The sequence below is a fragment of the Notamacropus eugenii genome, chromosome 3, assembly GCF_028372415.1.
Source record: "Notamacropus eugenii isolate mMacEug1 chromosome 3, mMacEug1.pri_v2, whole genome shotgun sequence".
NCBI classification, from domain to species: domain Eukaryota; kingdom Metazoa; phylum Chordata; class Mammalia; order Diprotodontia; family Macropodidae; genus Notamacropus; species Notamacropus eugenii.
In genome coordinates, this window is record NC_092874.1 from 277,064,729 (window position 1) to 277,091,491 (window position 26,763).

Sequence of the window (26,763 nt, forward strand, 5' to 3'; positions counted from 1 at the left end):
AGACTTCACAGCACCCTCAAACAGGCTTAGTACTTGTTTCAGAAAGCCCTGTAGAATTTTGGTTTCTTTCTTCCATCCAGAACAATCAATTTTACGCAATCAGTGATTTGTGATGGAGAGGGCAGCCTTTGATAAATAACCATGCCCAGTGATTTTTCTCTTGTCAGCCAGGCTTTCATCAAGTTGAAAGTCAGGTGAGTTAGTAAGCTTCCTACCAATTAGACTAGGAGGCTAAATTCCTAATTTCCTAGGCTCTGGAGGAAGATTGGTAGCAGGTGCTATGCAGGACAGATGGCTAATCACCAGGGACCCAGTGGTTGCCAAGGTAAAAAGCTGAGCCATCTTCAACCAAGCCAAATGCCTGAAGGCAGTAACCATTACATACTGTGCCAATCTCAAAAACTAGGGAAGGAAGATTCTCCCTACTGGTTTCTCCTTCCTCTAAGACTATAAATCCATTAGGCTCAGGACTGTTCGAAGAGATCCATCCTTTCTGATTCAGCATGGCCTTTTGTCCTCACCTCTGCCTGGACAGCAGAACAATTGGTAAATGTTCAAACCTGGAAATAGTTTTTTTGGAAATGAGCTTAATTTTTTTCTGTAAATACTGCATGGCTTGCAGAACTAGACAATGCAAGACAAATGCTCCTGGGACTGAATGTCTTTTCATTTTCTTCTCATGAAGTTGCTTATATATTATTAAGACACAGATGTTTAATCATGACGCTATTCATAGCGTTGTATATGATTCTGCTGATCCCTAGGAATTGATTGTCGATAGCTGTACCATGTATGATCCAACCCCTGAGATAGCTTTGTTCTGCTGGTGATGATGATAACAACACAGGGAGACAATAATAGTGTCTCTTATGTGCCAGGCACTGTTCTAAAAGGTTTATAAATATCATTTCATTTGACGTTCACAACCATCTTGGGAGGTGGATGCTATTATTGTCCTCTTTTTACTGTGGAGGAAACTAAGGCAGACTGATGTTATGTGACTCACCCAAGGTAACACAACTAGTGAGTATCTGAAGTTAGATTCGAACTCAGGTCTTCTTGACTTGTCAGGCCCATTGCTCTATCCACTGCACCACCTAGCTGTCTATTATATGAAGGAAAAGGTAAAAAGACATTTCCGAGATGAATTATGGCCAGAAGAGGAGGTAAAGGCCACTGCTCACCCATCAAGACTTTACCTGTCAAATTCCTACTTATCCTTCAATGTGAAATTAAAATGCTACCTCACAATTGGTTAGTCTGCAAACACTAAGTAGCACAACTGACACTAAGTAACACAACTAAGCACATACTATGTGCCAAGCACGATGGTAAACAACAAAGATTGTTGTTGTGTGTCCTTCCTGCTAACATCAGGAGGGTAATGTCTTGACTTGCAAATGAATTGGATTTAAGTGAGGCAGAGCTGTGCAGAGTTATCAACCTCACTCTCTCCTCCAGAGTCATCTGAATCCCAGGGGCAAGACATAGGTCAAGATAACTGGAGATGGCCTTGCGAGACCTTGGCTTTTTTAAGCTAGGGTCTTTCCCATGTCTCAGTTTGTCTAAGGCAACACCCATTCGGTGATAATGTAGGGTTCATAGATCCCCAGTGGATCCATGGATATATTTCAGGGGCTTCTTAACTTGGATGAGAAAATATTTTTATTTCAACATAATTAGATTAGTTTATAAGACTATGCATCTTATTTCATGCATTTAAAAGCATTATTTTTATCTATCTATATGCATATATGTGTGTATATACATATATCTATATATATGTTATTCTAAGAAGAGGTTCATAGGCTTCACCAGATTATCAAAAGGTTCTAAGATTTATAATGTTAAAAACACCTGATATAAAGGGAAGAAAAGATGATTTTATGTTGAAGTTTTGGATGTAGGAAAATGGGAAGGCAGTTCTGCAATCTCTCTTCTGCTCTGGATCAGTCTTTTCACTGTCCACTCCCTGAACTGTCTCATTGTTTTTGCTTTCTCTGGCTTACCTTGCAAGCTGTCTCCTTGGAGGCTCTCCCACTATCTAATTCATAGTCCATTCCCCAAAGAAGGAGCAAAGAGCCTTCCCAGCATTCCAGCACACAACAGTTAATAATGAATCAATCTATATTTATTAAGCACCTATTACATATTAAGCACCGTGCAGAGGGCTGGGGATACAAAAAGAGGTAAAAGAGAACCCCCATCTTCAAGCAGCTTACCCTCTACTGGAAAAGATGACATGCAAACAAATATATACAAAGCGAGAGATAGACAGGATAAGTAGGAAATAAAATTAAAAGAGGAAAAGCACTGCATTAAGAGAGGTTAGGAAAGGCTTCCTGTAGACAGTGGGATTTTAGTTAGGACTAACTTTTTGTCAGTCCTACTTTTCTTTTTTAAAACCAATTCCATCAGTCTTCCCAAGGTACCAGATGGATATTGACATCTCCATCTGGAAGGTGATAATGTCTTACAGAGGAAACATGATACAAGGGAAAGATCACTGGGTTTGGGAGTCAGGAGATCTTGGTTCAAATCCCATCACTGTCACTTTAGTAGGTCATTTAATCTGAGTCACTCTCAGTTTCCCTACCTGTAAAATGAGGGTTGTACTATACATCTTTTTAAGGTCCTTCAGAATGTAAGATCTTATGACGCTGAAATTTAGAGAAAAATAATTTTATTTCTGGCCCAACAAACTCTCGAATGAAGTTGACATTTGCCAAACATGATAGCCACTAAAAAAAACTGAAGTCTTTAATTAAAGTCAGTTGTAAATATGAGTAACCTTGGGTTTGGAGAAATAATGAGGAAATCCATTGCCCTCTTTTTCTTGCTAACTGGTCTCCCTGCTGCAAGTCTCTCCCCACTCAAATCCCTCAGCCGCCAAAGGGATTCTCCTAAAAGTGTAGATCTGGCCATATTATACCTTCCTCCTCCCATAACTCCATTGGCTTCCTATTAGCTCCAGGATAAAATTTAAAATTTTCTGTTTGGCTCTTAAAGGCCCTTTCCTTCCTACCTTTCGAGTTTTCCCATATCTTACTCTCCTCCACATCCTCTAAAAGTCAGTGACACTGGCCTCCTTGCACCTTCTCAAAGAAAATATTTCCTGTTCCCCATACCTGGAATCCTCTGTCCCCTCATCTCTGCCTTTTGGGTTCCCTCAAGACCCAGCTCATGTCCCATTTTTCATAGAAAGTCTTTCTCAATCTCACCCCCACTGCTAATGCCTTCTCCCTCAATGACCCTTCCATCTAGTTATCTGTACGTATTCTCTACATACCTAGTTACTTAGATATTGTGTCCTTCAATAGAATATAAGCTTTTGGAGGGGAGAGATGTTTTTTGTGCCTTTCTTTGTATCCTTAGTGCTTAACTTAGTTCCTGGAACATAAGAGGTGCTTAATAAATGCTCATCAGTTATCTGAGATGGGAGAAACTATGAGGGTTGAGCATTGCATATCCTGTCAGACTCTCTCAGTGTGTCCATTAGTTTTGCTGAAGCGATTGTGATAGGGCATGCAATATTCCTCATTCACAATCCTTTTCCTCTCCAGCAGTTATATTGGTTAGTCTTAAGTAATGTAGGGGAAAGGTAGGAGGTGGGTGAATAGCTGGTGATGACTAGTGTATAAAAAAAGGCATCAACAAAGTTTTTATTTTTTTAAAAAAAGAAGTTGAGCTCTTTATTAAACATTCAAACTAACATCAACTACATTTATTTAAAAAAATAATGGCACCTGTTTTGAGTTCAGTTATGACCACATACCGTGAGGTGAAAATATACTAAGACTTTACAGATTTTCTTTTTCACATTGGTTGACATAAGACTTTATAGAGTGCTTGCTACACAAAATGGCGATTTGGTGGTGGACAGATCAGGCTGACAGCCAGGTAAAAACTACCTTTACCCCGACAATCTAGGCTAGCAGTCTCTTAGATACAAGCAGTGCTTTTTTGTCGAAGCATTTTCTCTCACACACACACAAAAGAAAACCACACTGCACATGCTTTAAATAAATAAAATTTGCAACAAATAAATCAGGTCTGAAACAATCTATGTACATACATCATTTCCAAACATCCTAGAACAGAGAACATTTGGTTGATTTGAGGAAATTGGCTGTTTTTGTTCTTAATGGGGGCTGCCAGTCAGTCTCTTTGTTAATTGCAATGTTTGTTTCTTTAGGTTTCTGAGTGTTTTAGGATGTAGGCAGCCCGGATCCCTTCTTTTCCTAATTTAAGTCTGCAGGCTGTTAATCCCTCAGAGTGGGAACCAAGCCACCATGTGAAGCCATCTCTCCAGCGAAAACACTGCATTTTAAATTCATCATGTTTGGGCTTTAACATTAGCTAAGGAAACACACATGATACAGTCTCCAACTTATTGGAAGAATCCTACACAAAATTATCCAGGGTGGCTGGGCTCCGAGGCTAGCCTATTAAATTCTCAAGTCTAGCACTGTAGACTAGAACCTAACAATCTCATGTAACCATGTTTCTTTGGGGAAATGCATTCAGTCTCCAGGATGCCAGGCACACACTTTTCTCCAACAAATCTACAGTGAGGGCAGGGAGACCTTTTCCAAGCCACTGTTGGCTTAAACCCAAGAGTTTGGAGGGGAATGGGGTCAGAGGGTGCCTGCCAGGGCAAATACAAGGAGAATAAGTACATCTTTGTGTTTGGCTGATTGCCAATTGACTTTTTTTCCTTTTAAACATCGATTCACAATTTATTATAGTGGTCTGCTTCCCCTTCACTGTCAGGGGTTAAAGGGTTACTTTTACAACACATTCATAAACACATCCCTTCCCACCTTCTCATTTTTCCCACTTGGATTCTAAAGAAAAATCACAAGTTGGTGCAATTTGGGCCTCTGGAAACCCAGATCTGAGAAAATCAGAATGAGATAGTCTTGGCAGCACTGGGTATGAAAAGAGGATTTGGAGTAGGGGAAAGGGTCAAAGGGGGCTTGATGATCCTCAGGACACTGCCCCTTACCCCTGGAGGTAACGGTTCACTTCCAATCCTCCCTTGGCCTGAGGTAAAAAGAGAGAATAATGGGGTAAGGGCTGGTACTTGGAGAGGTAAAACTGGCCAAAGAGCTTAGGTTAGAACCAAGAAACATAGGGAAGGAAATTATAAGGTGTAGCAATTCAGTTCCCTACAGCCTCCTTCCAAGGGGGTTCCAGGAAGACCATTTCACTTCAATGATTCATTTTAAGTCAGTGACCACCTATATATTATACGTGTATGCACAATTATGTTTCTTAAAAGTCTCCAAAGGAAGAGAAAAGTATTGTTAGCTTTTCTGGACATATTACAAAAATGTTTCCATCCCATGCTAGGAAATGAGTATTTCAGAAACAACTCCAAAGGACGCAGAGGTAATTGATGGCCAGAGGGAAGCTTGTCCCAGTCAATACTATTGAAGTTGTAGAGACAATCAATAGAAGCCTGGGTAATGGAGGAATGAGTTGTAAGAGCAGTTGGGTGAAAATGTCACACATGTGGTGACATGTAGAGACAAATTAGAGAGGGGTTGTGTGGGTGGGACTATAACCAGCCTCACGGAGGGTGGGAGAAATCCAGGAAGTGGAACTATGGCCCAAAATGAAAAGTAGAGAAGTCTTGGTCTTTAAGCTGAGCTCAATCTAACATCTCATTAGAGTAGCAATATGCAATATGAGACAGATTCTAAATAACCAAGCTTGAAGATGGTGGGTGAGTCATCCCCTTCAAGTTGGCAATGTAGTGCTTTGGTTACTGGCTCAACTTGAATTAAGAACCCTTTTAAAGGCAACCTGTGGGGAAATATATTCAATGATCAGAAAACTGGGAGAGCCCACCAAATACAAAAAGCTTCCTTAGTCCCCAAGGATGTCCAGTGTTCAACATCCCATGGGAATTCAGTGGTCATTGTGTTAGGCAACACAAAAAATTGGCTTTCCTAGGCTTAAGACTTTTAAAAATCCTATCTTCTTATCTGTGGGGATGGCAGGATTGGCAGGATGGGGGATAAAAGGTTAGTTGGCCTACATGTAAATTTAAGAAAATTCCTCAATGTTTAAATTCCTTAGTGTTTAAAATGTATAGTCACTTCAAATGCATATATTTTCCTGATAATATTGTGTCCTATGTTTCTACTAAGAAAAGATTAGATATTAAATCAGAAGGGCTCATTTATTCTCACTAATGTTTTTAATCTACAGTATACCATCATTCTCCCCATTTAATGGAGACCTAATAAGGTGTCAAGAGAAAAGTCTTATTCAATTATTACTTTTTCTAACAGAACAAATCATAGGGAGCAGATGAAAAGTACACTTTGCCCCTGCATCCCAATGAAGCCTCATTTATTCCATTCCACATGTTTACTGATTCATACTAGAGTGAGAAGATTCACTCATTGGAAGAGTCTTAGCAGTGAAAAGAGAACTAAGCCGCCTGATTATATAAATAAGCAATAAATAGGGGGACAAACATTAATCCCTATGGGATAAAAACAGATTTTTACTCATTCTTTCTAAACAAAAAAAAAAAAAACAGCAACACAAACCATTACAGAATAAAGAAACCCTCACTTCCTATCCATGAGTATTTTTCAGGGCCCTCCTCTGAGAGTAGACTTGGGATCCTGCTTGTGATATCACTGGATGACATAAATACTATAAATTATTTATTCCTGTGATGAATACTGATCATTAAATACAGACATAGAAAGGAAACTGAAACTCACCTATGTTCTCCTCACCTTCCACTTAACCCTGGCTTGGTGAGTCATTCATTTATCATGTAGACACCTCAAGACAAGATAGAAGTCCTAACAAACACCAGGAAGGGATCTCAGCTCTTCCGGAGAGCCTGGTTCCAAGAAATCCAATAAACATGAGACTCGGTTGAATATTCTTAAGCTTGCATGACACAAAACTGCAGTCATGACGATTTTTCCGCTCCAAAGGCTTACCCCCCATTCCCTGAAATTACAGTTCACACAAATCACATTAAATGAGATATTTCCCCAAGAGCAGCTGTTTGAAAAATATTGCACTTGTTTGAATCCAGGTCATTGAAAACTCTTCCTGAAGACAAAAAAAAAATGCACTGATGTTTCAACTGTTCTTTATATTAAAAATTAACACACATACACACCTCTGAATAACATAAAGCCAAGTAGAAAATTTCTACTTACATAGCCTTTCTTTTGCTTTTTAAACATTAAGAAAACCTCTATGTCAAAGAAAGCATTTTCCCCTCCTTACTCAGTCTAAAACATTTCACACAAGTTGGAACTTTTTAGGTCCCATAAGACTGCAAGAGACAGGTGGCATCTCTAGCTCTAATGTTCTCTTAAGTTATTCTCGAATCTCCCACCTTCCCAGGAGGACCTTTTGGTTTGGTGGATGATTTCATTATCCCACTTCAATCACCATTCACTCAACTACCTGCCCTATAGCCAGACACAACATCATGCTGTCTTTTAGAGTTGACCAAGAAGTCATGTTGAATCAAGTGTGTTTCTCTTGCTTCCATAGCAACATAACATCATTCCTATATTCGCATATGCTTTGAGATTTTCTACAGAGAAAAACAGAAAGGGGACCACAACTTCATGAAGCACTGGATGTCACATAGTAACAGGCCAGGGTAGTCCTTGAAGGACCCAATACAAAATACAAATGACTTCCAGATCAATTGATAATTATATGAGCCATATGGAATTTTTTGGCACATTCTAGAGCAAAAATAAGTCACTAGTAAGTTAAGATAAAGTCAAATGGAATAATTAAATTCATTCACAAATCCTACCATTTTGCAACGTCAAGGACAGTAGATCTCCATTAAAACCAAAACATTGGGCTACTAGTTTGTTAGAAGCTTTTTCAATGTCCCCATGTGATATTATGTGAATATACAGTGCATTATTATGGACATAGGAGCCCTAACTGTGGACTAGCTAAGTAGGTTGGGTACCTCTATAGAAATGAATCTTTTGATATTTCTAGCCCCCATGCTCATCTCTATCTCCAGGGTCAAACCCTCCCATTTCTCTGGGAGCCTGATCAATGGAGGAAAGGATTTGCTGAAATACCCCATTACAAAAGGTAGATTTTGAAATCCACTTTGACCCTCCTGACATTTCCCATGCACCAAATCTTCCTGACCCAGACCCCCAAAATGAAATAAAAACAAAAAAGTTAAATTAAAAACATAAAATAAAATAACTCGACACTCCCTTCTTATGCTGTGCTGGTTTTGTAGAGTGGAAATCTGTTCCAATTAAGGCAGCAAGTAGTGAGGGGAGAATCTGACAAGAGACAAGCTAACCATGGACAGTGATTAAGTAGGCAACTGCTATCAGGTTAGAGAATAGCAATTATTTACAAGTTACAGCTTGAGTCTTCTTGAAGCTGCTGTCCAGTGTGCACGACAGCTCCTTTGAAAATTTGGTAGTTAGTATAGGTGGAAAAGGTTTGCCCTCTCACATGAAGGTGAAGCCAGAACAAATAGATTCATCTTGGTATTAGTATCCTCTCAATAGCACACAGAATATGATCCCAGTTTTTACAAAATATAGCAAGAAGAGTGACCGCAAAGAAGGTGCCAAGGATGTGGAAACGGCTCTTCATCATGGGGGCAACAAACTTGGCGATGGTGGAGACACACACTAGGATGACCGTCATGAAGGCCAGGATCACATTGATGCACTTGCCCAGGAGGACTTTGGCGTTCACAGTGTCGGTCTGGAGGGCCTGCTGTTCCTGCTGATGGAGCTCCAGCTTGGAGATACGGGTCTGGCAAGATTCTAAGGCTTCCTATGGGGATGAGAGGAAAAGAGACACACAAGATTCAGAATGGCTTAAATTGAGTGATTAAGACTTAAGTGGTGCTGGGCCTGAAGACAAGAAGACATCTTAATGAGTTCAAATCTGCCCTTGGTCTTTTATTAGCTGTGTGACCTTGGGAAAGTCACTCCACCCTGTTTGCCTCAGTTTCCTCATCTGTAAAATGAGCTGGCAAGGAAATGGCAAACCCTAGTATCTTTGCCAAGAAAACCCCAATTGAGATCACAGAGAATTAGACACAACTGAAAACAACTGAACAACAACCTATGAGCTATAAAATGATGAGTGTTGGCTTGACTATTTCTAAGTTCTCTTCTAAGTGTAGGCTTCCTTTGGCACATTAGTCAGTCTCAGTCTATGGAATAAGACTGTTGGACTGAATGACCTCTATGGTCTCTCCTATGTCTAAATCTGTAATTCTCCATTTTATAAGCCTTTAACCAATCCTGGATCCAGAAGCCAGATGACAAAAACTAGTTCCTTCTTCTATGTAGAAGGGGGGTGAACCACGAGTGATGAATGTTACAAAATTCCTATAGTTCCAGTCACCTAATGGCTTTTCTTTGTTGTAAGGCATGGTCCTGGATGGTAGGAGAGGTAATTGTCCTAGGAAAGTGACTGTAATGTGAAAAAAAAATCATTACTAAAACTCAAAAAAAGAAATCTATTATTTAAAAAGACTCAGTTCCAAGTACAATCTTCTTTTTTTGTATACAATTGTTTGTATAGTTATCCCTTCCGTTAGATTATAAGTTCCTTGAGGGCAAGGACAATCTTTTGTCTTTCTTTGTATCCCCAATGCTTAGCAAAGAGCCTGGCATATAAATCTTAATAAGTACTTACTATTTGTTGTTTGTGAAGAAGAGAATTTTTTTAATGTTTTTTTTTTTTAAATCTACTATTAACTTTCCAAGGCATCTATCCTGTGAGTTTCTCAATGGAAAGAAAAATTTTAAAGCTTCAATTGTATGCATCTATCATTCAAGAGGACAGTCATTCATACATTCTAATGATGTTAGTTTAACAAAGAAGATAGAAAAAGACATACCAAGATTTTAGCTCATTTTGTCCAATAAGATCAAATGAGAGATGTATGTGAAAGGACTTTGCAAATTTGTTTTAATACTCTAGAAATGTAGTGGGTGTCTGGATGATTTGTAATACCATGTTTGAAAGAGCACTTGATGAAACCCAAGAGTGTTACATAAACATGAAGAGTAGTTATTATTACTGCTGGAAAGAGCAATTATAATAATAGTTAATGTTTACAGACAGCTTTCAAGTTGGAAAAGCACTTTACAAATATTCTCATTGTAACCTCACAACAACCCTGGGAGGTAGATACTGCCATTCCTCCCATTTACAGAGGAGGAAACCGGCAGAAGAAGGTGAAGTGACCTGCCCAGCGTTACACAGTCTGGAAGTGTTGGAGGTGAGACTTGAACTCAGATCTTCCAGATTCTAGGTCTAGTGTCCTATCGCTGGCCACCTAGCTAGGACTAGGAGGATCTAGCTAGGATATGGGGATCACTCGAGAAAGCATGGTGTAGTGGATAGTGCTAGAGGGTTCAAATCCCATCTCAGATGCTTACTAGCTGAGTGACTTTGGGCAAGTCATTTAACATTTCTGGGCCTCAGTTTCCTCAACTGTAGAATCAGGGGATGGGATTTCATGACTTCTAAGATTCTTTTCTGCTCTTGCTCTGTGAGTCTGTACTATTTGACAAAAACCTTTCCTTCTAATGGAATATTGCTGGTGATAATGATGGATTTCTGGAATTAGTCCACTGAAGACTACAGTGCCTTGTGTCTTCAAAATGGGATCATGGATAGGGAAATTAGATTTAGTTCAATCCTCTACCTTAAAAAAAAACCCATCAAAATGTTATTGATGACATTTGTTTTCCACATCATAGTCATTTCTTTATACCTGCTCCTCTGCCCACACCCACACCCACACCAAGTGGATTTGAACCCGTGTCTTCCCGGGTTAAGCCAACCAATACAACCAAGTCCCAAATACAACATTTTGCAACTATGATGCTTCCCCACCTCTACTTCTCCAAGAAAAGGAAAGAGATACATTTTTAGTTTTCCCTTATTTTACATATGAGGAAACTGAGGCCCAGAGAGGTTGATGCTGATGCTGATGGAGCTGTTCCAAGGTCTTCCCAACATACCCTTAAACATGCAAATAAATCTCATGGACAGCTAGGTATGAAAATAGATAGAGAGCTGAGCCTGGGGTCAGGAAGGTCTGAGTTCAAATTCCACCTCATACACTTACTAGCTGTGTGACCCTGGGCAAGTCACTTTACCCTGTTTGCCTCAGTTTCTTCATTTTTAAAATGAGCTGGAGAAGGAAATGGCGAACCACTCCAGTATCTTTGCCAAGAAAACCCCAAACGGGATCAAGGAAAGTCAGACCCAACTGAAAAATGATCAAACAACAACAATGTAGCTCCTGGAGTGTATTGTGTATCCAGATATCACAAAGGAATAGGGTGGTGCTGTGTCTGAAACTGTACAATCTTCTTCCTTCCCCTTAACAGAGGTGACAAGAATGAAGGTAAAAAAGAATAAAACCCCAAAAACTTAAGTGGCTGAGGAAGGCTCCTGACTTAGTATTCACTCAACAAACATTCATTTCCCTATTTATTAATCCAGTAGCCCCTTGAGGGTAGGAACCATGTTTTGGCCCTTGTGTCCCCAGTGCTAGGCATACAGTAAGCACTCCATAAATGCTGGTTGACTGATAAACCTGCTGTGATGTTCAATGCACTCTGATATTGCCCAGCCTGATTACTGATATGCATTTGCTTAAGTCATTTTTTGGTTTAAAAAAAAAGGGAGAGAGAGACAGCTAACAGCTTCAACATTCATTACATTCTTCCATTAAGTGCATACATTGGAGACCAAGGAATGGAGTTAATGAGTTGCCATGGCAACTCTCGTTACACCAGATGATCCGAGTTAAAGCATCTTCATTTCCTCTCATACAAAGAATACAACAAGGGTTTTCTCTTAGTATGCAATAAAATTGTGATAGAAATTAAGAATCCCTATTAAGATTCCCCAGCTTTAGACCTCGGGTGGCCTCGATCCTGACGAGGCCACAGAACCCAGGAAAAACAGAACAGTTTTGACCCTAGAGGCAGCCAGGAGCAGGTGGATGGAGAAGATAAGAACACTGAACCTGGAGTTAGGAAGACCTGGGTTCAAATCCTGCCTTGGGCACTTAACTAGCTGTGAGGTCCAGGGTCAGTCACTGAACCTCTCTCTTGGCCTTAGTGTCTTCATCTGAGAAATGGGAATAGTAGCCCCTACCTTGCAGGTTTGGTTGTGAAGAGCAGATGAGGTCATATTTGTTAAGTGCTTTGCAAACTTTAAAGCCCTATTACCGTTATTATTCACATCATCATCATCATAATCATCATCACTTCACTGAAGTTTATTCACCTCCTCTTGCTTACCAGAGCTCGATCAGCTTCCAAGATCCAGCTCAAAGTCAAATGTAATGATGATAATCTTAACGAGAGTCATTCATAATGACATTCTCAGAGATCGCAGGTGACTTGGATAAGGTCACACAGCTGTAAGCAGTGGCACAAGGATTCCAATCCAGATCCAGGATCTATCTGCCAGGCCACAACCACCTCATTGTTAGAGGCCAAATCACTTCATAATGGCACAGCAAGGGAAAGAACACTGACTCTGGACTCATAGGACCTGAGTTCAAATCCTACCTCCAACACCTGCTGCTCTGTGTGACTATATCCAATTCACTTACTCTCTTGATGGGGGAATTGAAGTACCTAGCCTTTAAAGACTCTTTCCTCCCCAGATCTGTGATCTTACGCATTTGGAATCAGGGGACCTGGGTTCAAATTCCACCACAGACACTAACTGTATAGTAAGGGAAAGGGAAGAAGGATTTCTTAAGCACCTACTATGTGCAGGTCACTGTGCCAAGTGCTTTACCGATATTTTCTCATTTGATCCTCACAAAAGTCCTGGAAAGCAGGTACTATTATTACCGTCATCTTACAGTTTTGAGGAAAACTGAGGCAGACAGAAGTTAAGTGTCTCATGATAGATTTGAACTCGGGTCTTCCTGACTCTAGGCCCTATGGGACATCTAGTTAACCCCAAGCACAGTCCCTCTAGGTCTCAGTTTCTCCATCTGTAACATAAGGGAGTAGATGGCACCTAAGATCCTTTCTAGCACTCAAATCTATGATCCTATGAACTTCAGAACCTCAGTTTCCTCATCTGTTAAGTGGGGACAATAATGGATCTGTAAATTAGTATTATTTCTTCACACTACTCTTAGATGCTTTTATTTTTCTTTCTTTTGCGAGTCAATCAGGATTAAGTGACTTGTCCAGGCTTACATAGCTAGTAAGTGTCAAATATCTGAGGCTGGATTTGAACTCAGGTTCTCCTGAGTCCAGGGCCAGTACTCCTCACTGTGCCACCTAGCTGCCCCTAGATGCTTTTCATTGAGGGTTCAGAATAAATCTCCATATTCCCTTAAAAACTCTTTATATAGCCTGGAGGGTAACCTGGACCCTCAGCCCCTGGCCATGGCCAGTCCAGGGTGTGTATGCCCTGGGTATGTAAGCCCAGAGACTAAGGACTGAACAAGGACTGCGACTCAGAAGCCACGTCATGACTAAGACAGCTTCACTACCCACTGACATGACAGAACCACATGCTTAGTCATTTCCTTGGCAAGGTTTTTTCCCCCTTGTGCAGTTCAAAAGGGAATCAGGAGTAAAGGCTGAAATCAAATTTCCTTTATCCCCTGGTGACTTTTCTCTCCCTCCCTCTCTGCTTTTGTCTCTCTCTTCTCCCCCAAATAATTTCTAGGTGATTGAAAAAAAGGGAAGGAAGAAATAATCTAAGCTCCAACAAAAGCTAAACACAGAAAATCCAGATGGCCTCTGCTTTCTGAAGCCAAATGACATAATACTGGACCCTTATAATTTACCTGCTAAAATGTAAATGATTAAATTGCCGAGTGGTGGAAACGCATTCCCAGCTAAGAGCAGGGCCAGAAGTACCCCATAATTTGTCTGTTGACCTAACCTAGCCTCCTCGGCTTGGGAGATCAATGTTTTCCACCTTCTCTGTAACTGCCCAACATTCTGAGGTTCTGGGATGATCAGCCAGGCAGCTAGAATACTGATTCCCACCATTCCTGATGAAAGAGCCGACTTCTGATTTCAGTTTGTGGGAAGACACCACTCTGGCTGATGTTTCTTGTTTTCTGGACTCTTAGAGCAAAGGCCTCTGAAATGGGTCTCCCCACTTCAAAAATCTGTACCCTTTTCCAATCCATCCTGACCCCTCCCCTCACGTTCTTGAGTTTCCACTGAGTTGCATGGAATGCATTCTCACCTCCCCTTCATGTCACAGAATCCTTGGCTTGCTTCAAGCTCCATCTTCTGTCTACATGAAACCATTCCCCATTTCCCCATATACTAGAGTGGAGGCTCTTAACTTGGGCTCTGGTAACTTTAAAAAAAAACATTCTGATGACTGTATTTCAGTATAATCAATCTCCTTGGTGGTCCCTTGTATTTCATTTTATACATTTAACAACATCATTCTGAGAACGGTTCATAGGCTTCACCAGACTGCCAAGGGAGGGTCATGATTAAAAGCATGAAGAGCCCTAGATGGACAATTTGTATCATTGTGTACCTTTCTCTATTTTCACATATTGTTTCTCTCAGCTGGACTGTTAGCCCTCTGAGCGTAAGGACTAATTTTAATTGTTTTCTCTGTATTCCCAGCACTCTGATGCACAGTAGGTGCTTTGTTGTTTTTGTTGAATCATATCCAATTCTCCTTGACCCTGTTTGGGGTTTTCATGGCAAAGATACTGGAGTGGTTTGCTATTTCCTTCTCCAGCTCAATTTACAGATGAGGAAACTGAGGTAAATAGGGTCACGTGAACTGCCCAGGGTCACATAGCTAGCATCTGAGTCCTGATTTGAACTCAGGAAAATGTCTTCTTGACTCCAGAGCTGGCACTCTATCTACCGTGCCACCTTATTTAATAGATGAGAAAATGGAGGCAGTCAGAGGTTAAATGACTTACCCCGGGTCACACAGCTAGTAAGTGTCTGAAGCTGGATTTGAATTCAGATCCTAACTCTAGCCCAACACTGAATCCACTATGCCACCTAGCTGCACATTCAGTATTCACTGACTGAGTCCCCAAATAGTGAATGGATTATTACTTAAAACAAGGCACTGTGGAATAAGAGAGTCCCAGCCTGGAGAAGGCCCTGAACTCAAAATGCTTACATGTACAGAAACAGGGGCTACCACTTGCAAGAGAGGTTGGAATGGTATAGGTGAGGTATACTTTCAAATTACATTTTTATGAATATTTATATAATTTACAACTGTTATATATTTATAAATGGTACATTTACAAAGGAAATCCTGGGGGCCTCGGAGGAAGGGGGTAACTCTCCTATACCTCCCCCTAGTCTGGCTTATTGCCTAAAATCAGGGCTTAGAGGCCTTGGAGCTGGTGCTCAAATGGAAAAAAGGTGCAGGAGAGAAGAGTGTGGTAAAGCAGTTAGAGAGTTGAAGCCAGGAAGACCTATGTTCAAATCTTGCCCCTGGTCCACATTGGTTGTGAGTGACACTAGGCATGTTACTTAGCCTTTCAGCATTTCCTGGATCCAGATTAAAATGGAATTGGGAAATTTTTAGCAAAATAAATAAAAAACAATAAAACATAGATAATGTTAATATATGATTTTCTAAGTCAGTAAGCACCAAAAGGGATGTATGTATGGATTCTTTACAGGTCTCTATTTCTGTTTTTGTTTGACATTGGGGTTCTAGACAATTCTCCAGGTTCAGAGAAGGTGCAAACCTACATTGGTAGATGGAATTCTATCACCAGGGAGTTCTTAACATCAGTGAAATCACAGGTTGTTAAAAAATAAATGAAAAAGAAAAGACACGTCATAAAACAGTGGAAATTTCTCATTTCTAAGTGAGTAAAGGATTTCTAGGATTAGAATTATGCCAAAAAAAACCCAAAACACAACCCTAGAAATTGCCCAGATAGCACGGCATACTAGATGGAGTGCTGGACTTAGAGTTAGGAAGACCAGGGTTCAAATCTTACCCCAGATACTTACTACTTTTGTAACCTTTATCAAGATATTTTCATCTCCCTGGCCTCAGTTTCCTCATCTGTAAACTGAGGTGGGTGGGGCTAGACTAGATGACCTCTGAGTTCCTTTCAAGTTCTGTAGCTATGATGCTATGATCTTAGTTCAAAACTAACCTCAGTCATTTCATTATTTTCATGATTTGATACTTCATCTCCCCTGGCCTCAGCTTCCTTATTTGTAAAATGAGGGAGTTGGACTTGATGGCTTCTGGAGTCCCTTCCAGGATTTGGTCTATGATGCTATATATAATCTATTCCAATCTGTTCAGTATGAACACAGCCATGTGAACCCTTCCCTGAAACCTCCAGAAGGGGGCATCCCATAGCTTAGAGTCACCCAGGGAGCCAAGTATGAAAGTGAACTGGGGAAAGAGGGCAGAGTAATGGAAAAACATGGTGGAAAGAACATTGGGCTCAGAAGGAGAAGAGCTGGGCACAAGCTTGGCCTTATGACTAAATACTGTTTTGATCTTGAGCAAGTGTTAACCTCCTCTGACCTCAGTTTTCTAATCAGTAAAATGAAGAGATTGGACCAGAAGGTCCTTAGTCTGGCTCTAGATCTAGGACTCTGTGCTCTATAAAATGAAGCGGGGTGGGCTAGAGGAGCTCTGAAGTCTCCTGCAGTCCTAAGTCCACTAAAGCCAACCAAAGGAGAGAAGGTTGTCATTATTCCCCCAAACTGGGTTACCTCAATCAAACCTGTGATGGAGTGCACAGCATTTAGGAAGATGGCGCAAGAGAGTGGGAAGGATGCCCTGGGACTGTGGAAGGAATCTAGTAGCAGCTGTACAAATGTGACCTAGAAAATGTGACCTACTATATCACAGTCACCATTGGCAGTCACCAGTGGGAAGGGGCAGGCTGGTAAAATTCCTTTCCCACAGTGCATCTCCCTGACATTCTCTGTGCCCAGCCCTGATGATGTAGTTGTGGTAACAGGAGTCGCAGTAGAAGCAGGAATAGTAGTAACAGTAGCAGAAGAAATAGTAGTAACAGTAGCAGAAGGAACAGTAGTAACAGTAGCAGGAATAGTGATAGTAGCAGGAATCATAGTAACAGTAGCAAGAGTAATAGCAGGAGTAGGAGTAGTGGGAGTGGTAGAAATAGTAGTAATAGTAGCAGGGGTGGGAGTAATCGTAATAACAGCAGAAGTTGTAATAGCGCTTTGAAGTTTGCAAAGTACTTTACAAATATTACCTCATTTTATCCTCACAACAACTCTAGGAAGTAGCCAATTATCCCTGTTTTGCAGATGAGGAAACAGGTAAACAAAGTTTAAGTGACTTGCCTAGGGTCACACAACTAGTCAGCGTGTGGGGTGTGATCTGAACTCAGGTGTTCCTGACTTCAGGTCCAGAACACTACCTGCTGTGTTACTCAGCTATACCTAGGTATAACTGATGTAACACAGTTTCATGACACTTAATCCAGATGGGTTATGCTTAGGATGGAAGCAGAGGCATGCTGCTAAATGTTTAATGACTGGCTCTCTGAAAACAGAGGGCTTATTTTGAATCTATTTTACTAGTTTAATCTGTGTTACTAATATTTTCTCAAGTTTAGATAATTACCAAAACAATAAATCAAACTCCAGTTTACAGTATTTGCTGATTACCATGGTGTTTTTTAAATTTTTAAATCATTTTTAATGATGTAATAATAATATACTATTAAATATATTAATAATTAATTATAATAATAAAAATTAATTAAAATCCTTTTAAAAATTTATTTAGTATTATATTTCCCCCAGTTACATGTAAAAACAATTTTTAACATTTGCTTTTAAAACTTTTGAGTTCTAAATTCTCTCTTTTCCTCCTTCCCTACCCTCCCTCATTGAGAAGGCAAGCAATTCGATATAGGTTGTACATGTGCAGTAACGCAAAACACTTCCATAATAGTCAGTTTGACAGAAAATAGACCCAAAAAACTCAAGAAAAATAAAGAAAGTAAAAGAAAGTATGTTTCAATCTGTATTCAGATACCATCTCTGGGTATAGATAGCATTTTTTATCATAAAGCCTTCAAAATTTTCTTGTTAATTCTTTTTTTTTTTAAAAAAAAAAGAAAATTAAACTCATATCCAGTGGCTCAAAGTCAAATTCTGGAACACCTAAGCAAAATCTGGCAAAAGATTCACCTTTCAGGCCACTGCCCCGAGAAACACTCTCCTTTTGTGGGCTCCCAAGCTGCTGCTCACAGTTAAAATTTAACAATTGATCAGTGTGAGCTTGCTCCAAAATACCCCTGGGTGGAAGAACCAGGAAGATGAGAGGATTGCTATCATATCCTAAGAGAATCACAGAGCCCTCAGAGGCCAGATAATCCAACCCTCTCATGTTATGGATGAGGAAACTGAGGGTCAGAAAAGATAAGTGACTAGGCTCCACATATAATAAATCGAACCTGGGATTTGAACCCAAGATCTCTCACTCAAAAGACATTGTTCTTTCATGAAATATTTGCTTTTCAGAGAAGGAAAAAAAAATCTCTCCCCTATAAGTCAGTATTTTTAGGATCATAAATTTATGTAATTATTCTTCAGTTAATAGGTACCTACCTCTGTATTTTTTCCCCTTTATTTTAAGGGTATAATTTATTTTTTAGACCAATATAAAGCTAGAATAGTCCAAAACAAAAAAAAAAACCCTCTCTGCTTTCTTGCTGCAGACTGCCTAAACCCTGGCCCTTTGAGAGAATCCTACATGGTTCATAATGTCTGTGCTGGAAACTTTCTTGCCCTATGATTCTAATGTGAAGCCAATCCCTGGTGTCTTGTGCTCGAGCAAGACCTTACCCCTCTAGAAAATCCATGGCTCCCACCTGCCTTGATTTAGCCCCAGTGTGAAGCCTGCCCACTTGTGTGAGGTGTCCCAGTATGCAGAGACAGCTGTGTGTGGCATAGATCTCTCATTATCCAGTTGGCACACCCCAGGTGTATCCTTTTGCTACCCTACCCTGGTGTGGTGATGCCAGCTGCTGCCCTAGTTATATGCTTCCCTTGTTTCTCTTGCCCTCACTCCACCCTCACCCCCACCCCGCCCCCATGTGTATAAGCTTTAAGCCTTAACTTGTGAAAGTTAAAACACACCCATAATAAAAAATATACTACTCTCAGCATTCCCAGGCTAGTCTGACTCTTGAAAACAGTTTTAAATGCCAGCCACCAAGGTAGGGGATATCAATTAGTCAAAAAGCATTTATTAAGCCCCTACTATATACAAGGTACTACACTAGAGATACAAATGCCAAAATCAAATAGTTTGAGATCTCAGGGAATTTAGATTCTATCAGATGAGGAAACGTTCTCCTTGGAACTGGAAGCATTTCATCTGGTTTGGCCTAGAGACTCTAGTGTTTCTTTTGGCCGTGATAGTCTATGATGTACGTATATAATGTATGTGTGTATACATATATACATACATATGGGGACAAAATAGAGGGGGGGAGAGGAAGAGTGAAATATCCACTGTGAGCATGGAGGACCTTGAATGTTAGTCTAAAAAGTTTGGGCTTTATTCTCCCAGTAATAGCGAAGTATTGAAAGTTTGTGAATGGGGACGGGGGATGCAAGGGATAAGGTCCAACAGGGATTTGAGGCAAAGGGATCAGTTAAGAGATGGTGACATTTTCCTAGGTGATGGGCCAACAGGGAGCCTGCATGAAGGGAAGGGGAAATGAGACTATGAAGGAAGGGACAGATGGTAGGTCACAGAATTACAGAGCCAGAGTTGGGAGCGATCTTCATTTAAGAAATGAGGAAACTGAGGCATTGGCTTGCCCAGGGTCACACAGTTAATGTGCCCAAGGTGAGATTTGAACCTGGGCCTCCTTGCCTTCAAACCTACAGCCCTTTCCTGCTATTCCACACAAGAGGTAACAGACATTGGAGAGATCCAGCAGGCAGTTTTGATGTATATCTAGAACTCGAGAAAAGAGGCTGAGAAAAGGTAGATTTTCCAGTTCCAGACACAAGTGATTGGAGAAGCTGTAGATATAGGTGAAATTTCCAGGGGATTAAGTATATAGAGAGAAGAGAGTCAAGGGCAAACCTCTGGGGACTCCTATCATCTGAAAGTGGAGATAAGGTTACAAACATATTTCATGGAATCACCAGGTAAACGCTCTAGAATGAAAATGTCCTAAAAAAGTAAGCTTCTTCTTTGAAAAGACCTCATAGCTCTTCACTCAGACTAATAATTAAATTATTAATTACCAACAATATGCCAGGCACTGGGGATACAAATATAAAAACAAAAGCCACTAGCTTCCCTCAGAGAGCTTATATTCTGATTGAATATGTCAATTAATCCAACTTGGTCTAATCCTACAAATCCAGTATTTATTAATTGCCTACTATGTGCTAGGCACTAGGGTTACAAAGACAGAAAAGACACTGTCCTTTACCTAAAGAGGCTGACAAACTATATGAAGGTTTGCTGTACCTACCACCAATCTAAATCTCATTCATTATTTAAGGCTTAGCTCATGTCCTGTCTTCTCCATGAAACTTTCTCCATCCCTCGCTCATGTTTTTTTTTCTGAACTCCCTAGAACTATGAGGAAATATATTGCACCTCTGGTTCTCTACCACAATTTGACAAATAACCACAAGGACAAGCACTTATTAATTAATTAAATACAGTTTGTATTTGGTACTAGAGATACAAAGAGGAAAAAAAATCCTAAAATGAAGTAATCTCTGATCTTAAGGACATAGTAGATCTGATAAGGATTCTAAATGTGCACCAGTCTTCTCCCCAACTAGAGAACAGGATCCTTCAGGGAAGGGATTATATCACCCCTTCCCCAAAATTCATTTAGTATATATTTTGTCTTCCCTGAATGAAGGTAGGGACTGATTCATTTTTGTATCTTAAATGCCTAGAAGAGGGTCTAGCATATAGCAGGTACATAATAAATGTTTTCCAGGTCACTGATCCTTCTTTTTGCAGCTATATTAACAAAGCCCTGTATGCACAGTAGATATTAATAGATATTTGTTTACCTGACCAAAGCAGATGGGTGGAGTGGTTGTGTCTCTAGAAAGAATGAATATGTACTTCCTGTCTGATAAAGGAGGGAGGAAGTATGTGTTGAATGAAGGTAGGGGTTTGGAAATTATGCTCCCATAATCATGCCCCTTAGGGTTGTAAGGGAAAATAGTTCACTTTCTTCAGGGAAGTTAAAAAGCTTGTGCCTCGGAGTCAAGAAGCAATTTCTAAGAAAAGCATAACCCTTCCTCCCTCCCAATAGAGAAGTGAGGGGCTGTGGATACAGAATGTTGCACACCCTGATGAACATACAATCCATTGATTTTTCTAGGGGAGTTCCAATGCGAGGAGGGTAGGAGGCAATACTGAGAATCGACTATAATGATACAACGAAAGGCCTCAATGAAACGAATTAAAAAAATAGATCATTAAGGGTTGTACCTGAACATCTCGAGACCTTTCATAGGCCTGGTAGGCCACCTTCTCTTCTATGCTGGCAAGTTCTTGCTTCAGGTTGGTGGTCTCATGCTGGTGAAGATCCGTCAGGTCATGGAGCTGATCTTCTAGCCTCTCATATCTTTTCAAAAAAGTGAAATCAAGTGTGAATATGCCTTTTTTGGGAAATGTTTACATGTAGAACAATTATGAAGCCAATAGCAGACTTTTAAAAATTCCACCTGAAATCACTCCAGTAACCTAAAGGGGATGCTTAGCTTACCATTCTCCTCTCCTGATAGAGAGACAGGCTTTTCCTTTGACAAATGAAAAGATGAAATAGAAAAGAGGGAGGGATGGAGATTCCATCTAGAAAAAAGAAGTCAGTTTGACCACTGGAACATGTTGCTAGTTAGGATTTGTTCCCCTCGGATGCGAGAACCACACTGGATTATACAGAACCCAAACTCTGAAGGCTGTAAGGGGATGACTGTTCTGATGTCTCTTTGTCCTAACTCCAAAGATTTTAATTTCCACCAGATCTTACTTTTTCTTCTCTCCTATCTCAAGTCTCTGCCAGACTTCTCTCACTGCACTAAAAATTTCTTCAGGAGGGGCTCTTTCTGCTCAAATGCCAATTGGCTGTAATGAAGGCAGGAACAGATTTCATCAGCTAATGCATTTTGCCAAGGCTAGTGTGACTAGAAGAATGCCTTGGGATGTGTATCAGGATAATAAAAAAGCCACATCCTGCCAGCACCCATCTTATCTTAATGCCCACCCCTTTCTCTGCCACTTGCTAAAAGGCGTTTCACTACTACGGATCTCACATACCATAAGGACAACTTGGGTCTAATTCCCTAGTTAATTCCTAGTCCCCAGACCACCCTGAACTTTGGTCTCCTCTCTTGCAAAAAGGACACCATAAACCTTCCAGAGTTACTGAGAACCTTACCAAGATAAAGGATATAAAACACTTTGTATACTTTACAGTCTGAGTAGATGTTAGCTGTTACGATTACGATTATTACTGCTGAAGTTAACCTTGGGCTTTGGTCTCAAAGACACTGGAGACCATTCCAAGATTTTATAATATCCCTACCCAATATGAAATAAACTGTTGGGAGTTTGGGTCAAGGGGAAATTCACATTGTTACAAAAGACAGACTGCTCATCTCAACAGATGGAAAATATTTCAAGGTCTTGCAAATTCTGGTGCTATTTTTTTTTGGTAGGGGAGGAGGGACAATATCTGTGATTTCATTAGTAGAAAGAATTCCCAGTGTGGTAATGACTATTTTCACCATAGATCTGTATTCTAATAGGATACATCAAGTCAAAAGCAATTTGTCCAAAGCAAAACAGGGAGTCAGTATTAGAAGGAGGACTGAACTCATATCATCTAAATCCAAAGTCAGTGCTCTTTCCACCATGGTACCACTGGAGCCACATGATCTCATGCTTCCCCTTCCCTGAAACATGTATGCATAAATTACTGCAAGCATTTTGACATTTTAAAAACTTATTTTAAAATTTAATTTTGTTATTAAATTAAAATCTAATGAATTTTAAATGTAAAAAATTAAAATTAAAAAATATTTAAATGTATTTTACAAAGTAAAATTTAAAATATTTTAAACATATTTAAAAACAGGGTTCTGCTAGCCTAGGAACTTAAAATGAATGTACATGCCTTGCAGATTTTCAAGATACATAGCATTATGTTTGTAAAGAGGTACACACACACACACACACACACACACACACACACGCTAACCCTCTCTGTCTTGTTGCTATCACAAATTGAGGGATGTTCTCAGAAGTGTGTCATCTAGAAAAGAACCATCTTCACATATCCATGGAAACCATCCCCGTTAGAACATCCTTTAACAAGGACAGGCCCTCTGCAGTCATGCACGCTTGCCCAGTGAATCTATTCATCTACTTCTGCACAGAACAGAGAGTGACAATACCTGTATCGTTCTTCTTGCAAGGTCTGAGAAATAAAGCTGTATTCTCTTTTGAACTGCCCCTTTAGAGATTCGATGTCCTCTGCCAGCTGAGCCTGGGTCTCCTTAATCTCCCGTAGCTCCTCCAAGATCATGGCCAACTTCCCTTGGCTGCTCAGTGTGTTCGTACCACCAGTCCCAAAGGACTGGTTGCCATTACTATCTGCAGAGCCTGATGTGCCGCTGGAACACTCATCATCACTGCCGTATTTCGGCTTGGTCACAATGGTGGCGCTGCCCCCATAGGCTCTAGAACTGGCTTCCGGCCTGAATTCTTCCAAGGAGTTCTTCAAGTGGGCAATGTTGTCTGCGCTGCCAAATTTGTTCCGGATCAGATTAGCAAACTCTCTGGACTTGCTGAAAACAAACACGGGTGGGGTCAGGGAGACCCCTGGCATGCCCGACTTCCCACCTTCCATCCCTGGGCCCACTGGCCGAGATTTACTGTGGCCATCTTTCACGTTGTCCTTGACGTTGTCCTTGGAGGTGCGTGGGGTGCCGTTCTGCTCAATCTCCCTGAGCTTCCGATGGTACTGCTCCAGTTTCTTCTGGAGCTGGGCGATGGAATGGGCTGACTTCTGGTTCTTCTTCTCAAATACCTGCTTGATGCGTCCGGCCTGCTGCTTGTCTGCGCTGCTCACAAGCTTGAGGTATTCGGCGACATTTCCATCGCGGGATGTCTGCTCGATCCTGATCTGTTCAGTCACCTTAAGAATCTTCTGTCTCAAGCTATCAGCTGTGAGCTTGACCTTGTGAAAGTCCAGGATGCCATCAGGGACGTCAAAGTTGAGGTTGGTGTCAGATCCCCCACGCCGGATGTTGAGGGGAAGGCTCAGGGTATTCATGTCATGCCTTTCCACCTGAAAAAAAGAATCAAAGATAGGAGTGACAATAAGAAAAGTTTATCCTATAAAATAAATAAGGTACTTTAAAATAAATTAATAATTCGTAATATCCATAAAATAAAAATGAAATATTTTTAAAAATCAAATTGCTCTTTTTGTTTCCTTCCTCCCTCCACACTTTAAACTTACAAAACCACACAGAAAGCACAGAAAGTCATGGGGTTCCAAAGTAATAAAGAGAATGTGAGCTGCCAGCTACCATCAGAGCTTACTTCAGGACAGCCTGTCTCCTGCCTTCATCAAGGTGTGTTCACTGAATGATTCACTGTCTCACTGTCTAATCAGGCACCAGCTACTGGTCTGAACAGAAGAAAGCTGTGAATGAGAATGAGGTCACCATCCAGTTTGGGGCTTTTCAAGGTACCCAGGAAACTTGGATCTTTGCCTGTCCCACTGATGGGGAACTTTGACACTCACTGATATGAGTCAAACTGGAGAGTCGCTTTAAAGGGTGGAGAGAAGAAAGAAAGAAAGGAAGAAAGAAAGAGAGAGGAAGGAAGGAAGGAAGGAAGGAAGGAAGGAAGGAAGGAAGGAAGGAAGGAAGGAAGGAAGGAAGGAAGGAAGGAAGGAAGGAAGGGAAACAGAAAGAGAAAGAATCCATGTAGATTCAAGTTCCCAGGGCCATCAATGCCAGGAAGTTTGTTTTCCATAATGGACTCTGTAAACAGAATGGTGAGATAATGTGATGAAGTTAGGTTAATTAAGATAATTGAGTAATACAAATGCACTCTTTAGAAACTGAAATAAGGGAAAACTCAATGGGTACTTCTTACCCAGATCAACAGGAGTGACAAGTCTATTTCCGTAGCAGGTCATTTATCTCAGACAAGGAATGGATCTTAGGGTCTCACATCTTGAGCCAGAAGGGACCTCAGGGGCCACCTAGGTCAGGCTCCTCACTTTACAAGTGGGGAAACTAAGGCTGAGAGATGCAAAGTGAATTGCCCCAGATCACACAGGTATTGAGTGTCAGAGGTAGATCTGAGCTCTAGAGCTGAAATGGTCTGCTTCACTTCCTGAATGCTTGAAGGGTTAAGTCTGGAGGAAAAGACTGAGAGTCCCAAAAAGGTGTTGCTTAGTCCCGAAGAAGCATATTACAAATTACATATTGCCCAAAGACATACAACTTTTCTGGGCCTTGGTTCCCTTGCCTACTAATGAGGACAAAGGATTAGGTGACTTCTGAGGTCACCTTTCCAGTACTAAATACCTGTTTCTGAACCACATTTTATTGGACTGTAAATCTTTAATTACGATGGGGCAATTACATCTTTGCTACTAGGTGTCAACATAGGGGTGGGGTGCATGGTTCCTCTTCTGACCATGGTTTTCTGACAACCATCCCTGGGCTTCATATTTCTCCACTGGTTGGATGCCATGACTTCTCAGTAACTCTAACTCCATTCCCTAGCTCTGGGATGCTACCTACCCCCAAGGACATGTCTCCTCCTCCTGAGTTCATCTTCCTCCACCTGCTGCTTCCCAAACTATTTCAGAGGGTTGGATAGTTGGAGAGGTGAGGGTGTTCCTTCTGCCAGTTATACTACAGGAGTACAGGCTAGACTCTCTGGACAGCACATGCTCTCCTCAGTTTGTGTAATTATTCCTGAATTTGCCCTGGACACCTTAGTCACTGAATTTGCACCAGAATTCCTTAGTCATAACTCCAGTGAATTTCATTAAGAGTTTCCAAAGAGAAAAGACAACGAAATATCAGCTGGATCCTATCTGGAAATAGCAATCCCTTTTACTAAATCAACTTTAAGAACTGCCCTCAGACAGATTCAAAAATAATCTAAGAAGAGTTAATACATTCAAATGCAAAGCATTACCTTTTGTCAATTCCATGAATGAACCCAGCATTTAAATGTGACATTAACATAACTACAATGGCTAATACAGAAATATGCTTTGCATGACTTCACATAGAGAACTGATATCATGCCCTCTCAATGGGTGGAAGGGAAAGAATTTGGAACTCCAAATTTAAAAAAAAGAATGTTAAAATAAATAAAAGAAAAAATATCACAGCCACCAGCCTCTCATGTCAGGGCTCACCGGCCTTTAATATTCATACTTAATATTCAGTTCTTAAAAATATTTTAAAGCATCTTAAAAATATTGTTTCATATTGAAGAGTGTCACTGGTGGCTCAGATGACTTAGAAAGATAAGTTTAATAAAGATCTCTCTTCCTCCATATACCATGGACTTTTTTCCATAAATATGAAGTATAGTTCTACAGGCAAGACTTAGAAAGAAGGTAGGCGGCACAAGCAAGACAAGTGATGACCAGGATGGAAAATGGAACCCATATAGGAATGTTGAAGCACTGCGGGGTGTAAGGGGGCCAGGAAG

The 26,763-nt window shown here is 40.6% G+C and overlaps 1 protein-coding gene across 4 annotated transcripts in view; it reads right to left on the reverse strand.

Annotated features, from left to right (window-relative positions):
• Positions 1–3,659: 3,659 nt before the first annotated feature.
• TMCC3 (transmembrane and coiled-coil domain family 3) overlaps positions 3,660–26,763 on the reverse strand; it is a 172,707-nt gene continuing 149,603 nt past the window's right edge. For all 4 annotated transcript variants that reach the window (XM_072655596.1, XM_072655597.1, XM_072655600.1 and 1 more), the window contains exons 2-4: positions 23,466–24,361; positions 21,499–21,634; positions 3,660–8,823 (exon numbers count right to left, since the gene is read on the reverse strand). In XM_072655596.1, the coding sequence (XP_072511697.1) occupies positions 8,521–8,823; positions 21,499–21,634; positions 23,466–24,361 (1,335 nt within the window). In that variant the 3' untranslated portion in view covers positions 3,660–8,520. The remainder of the gene's footprint in view (positions 8,824–21,498; positions 21,635–23,465; positions 24,362–26,763) is intronic.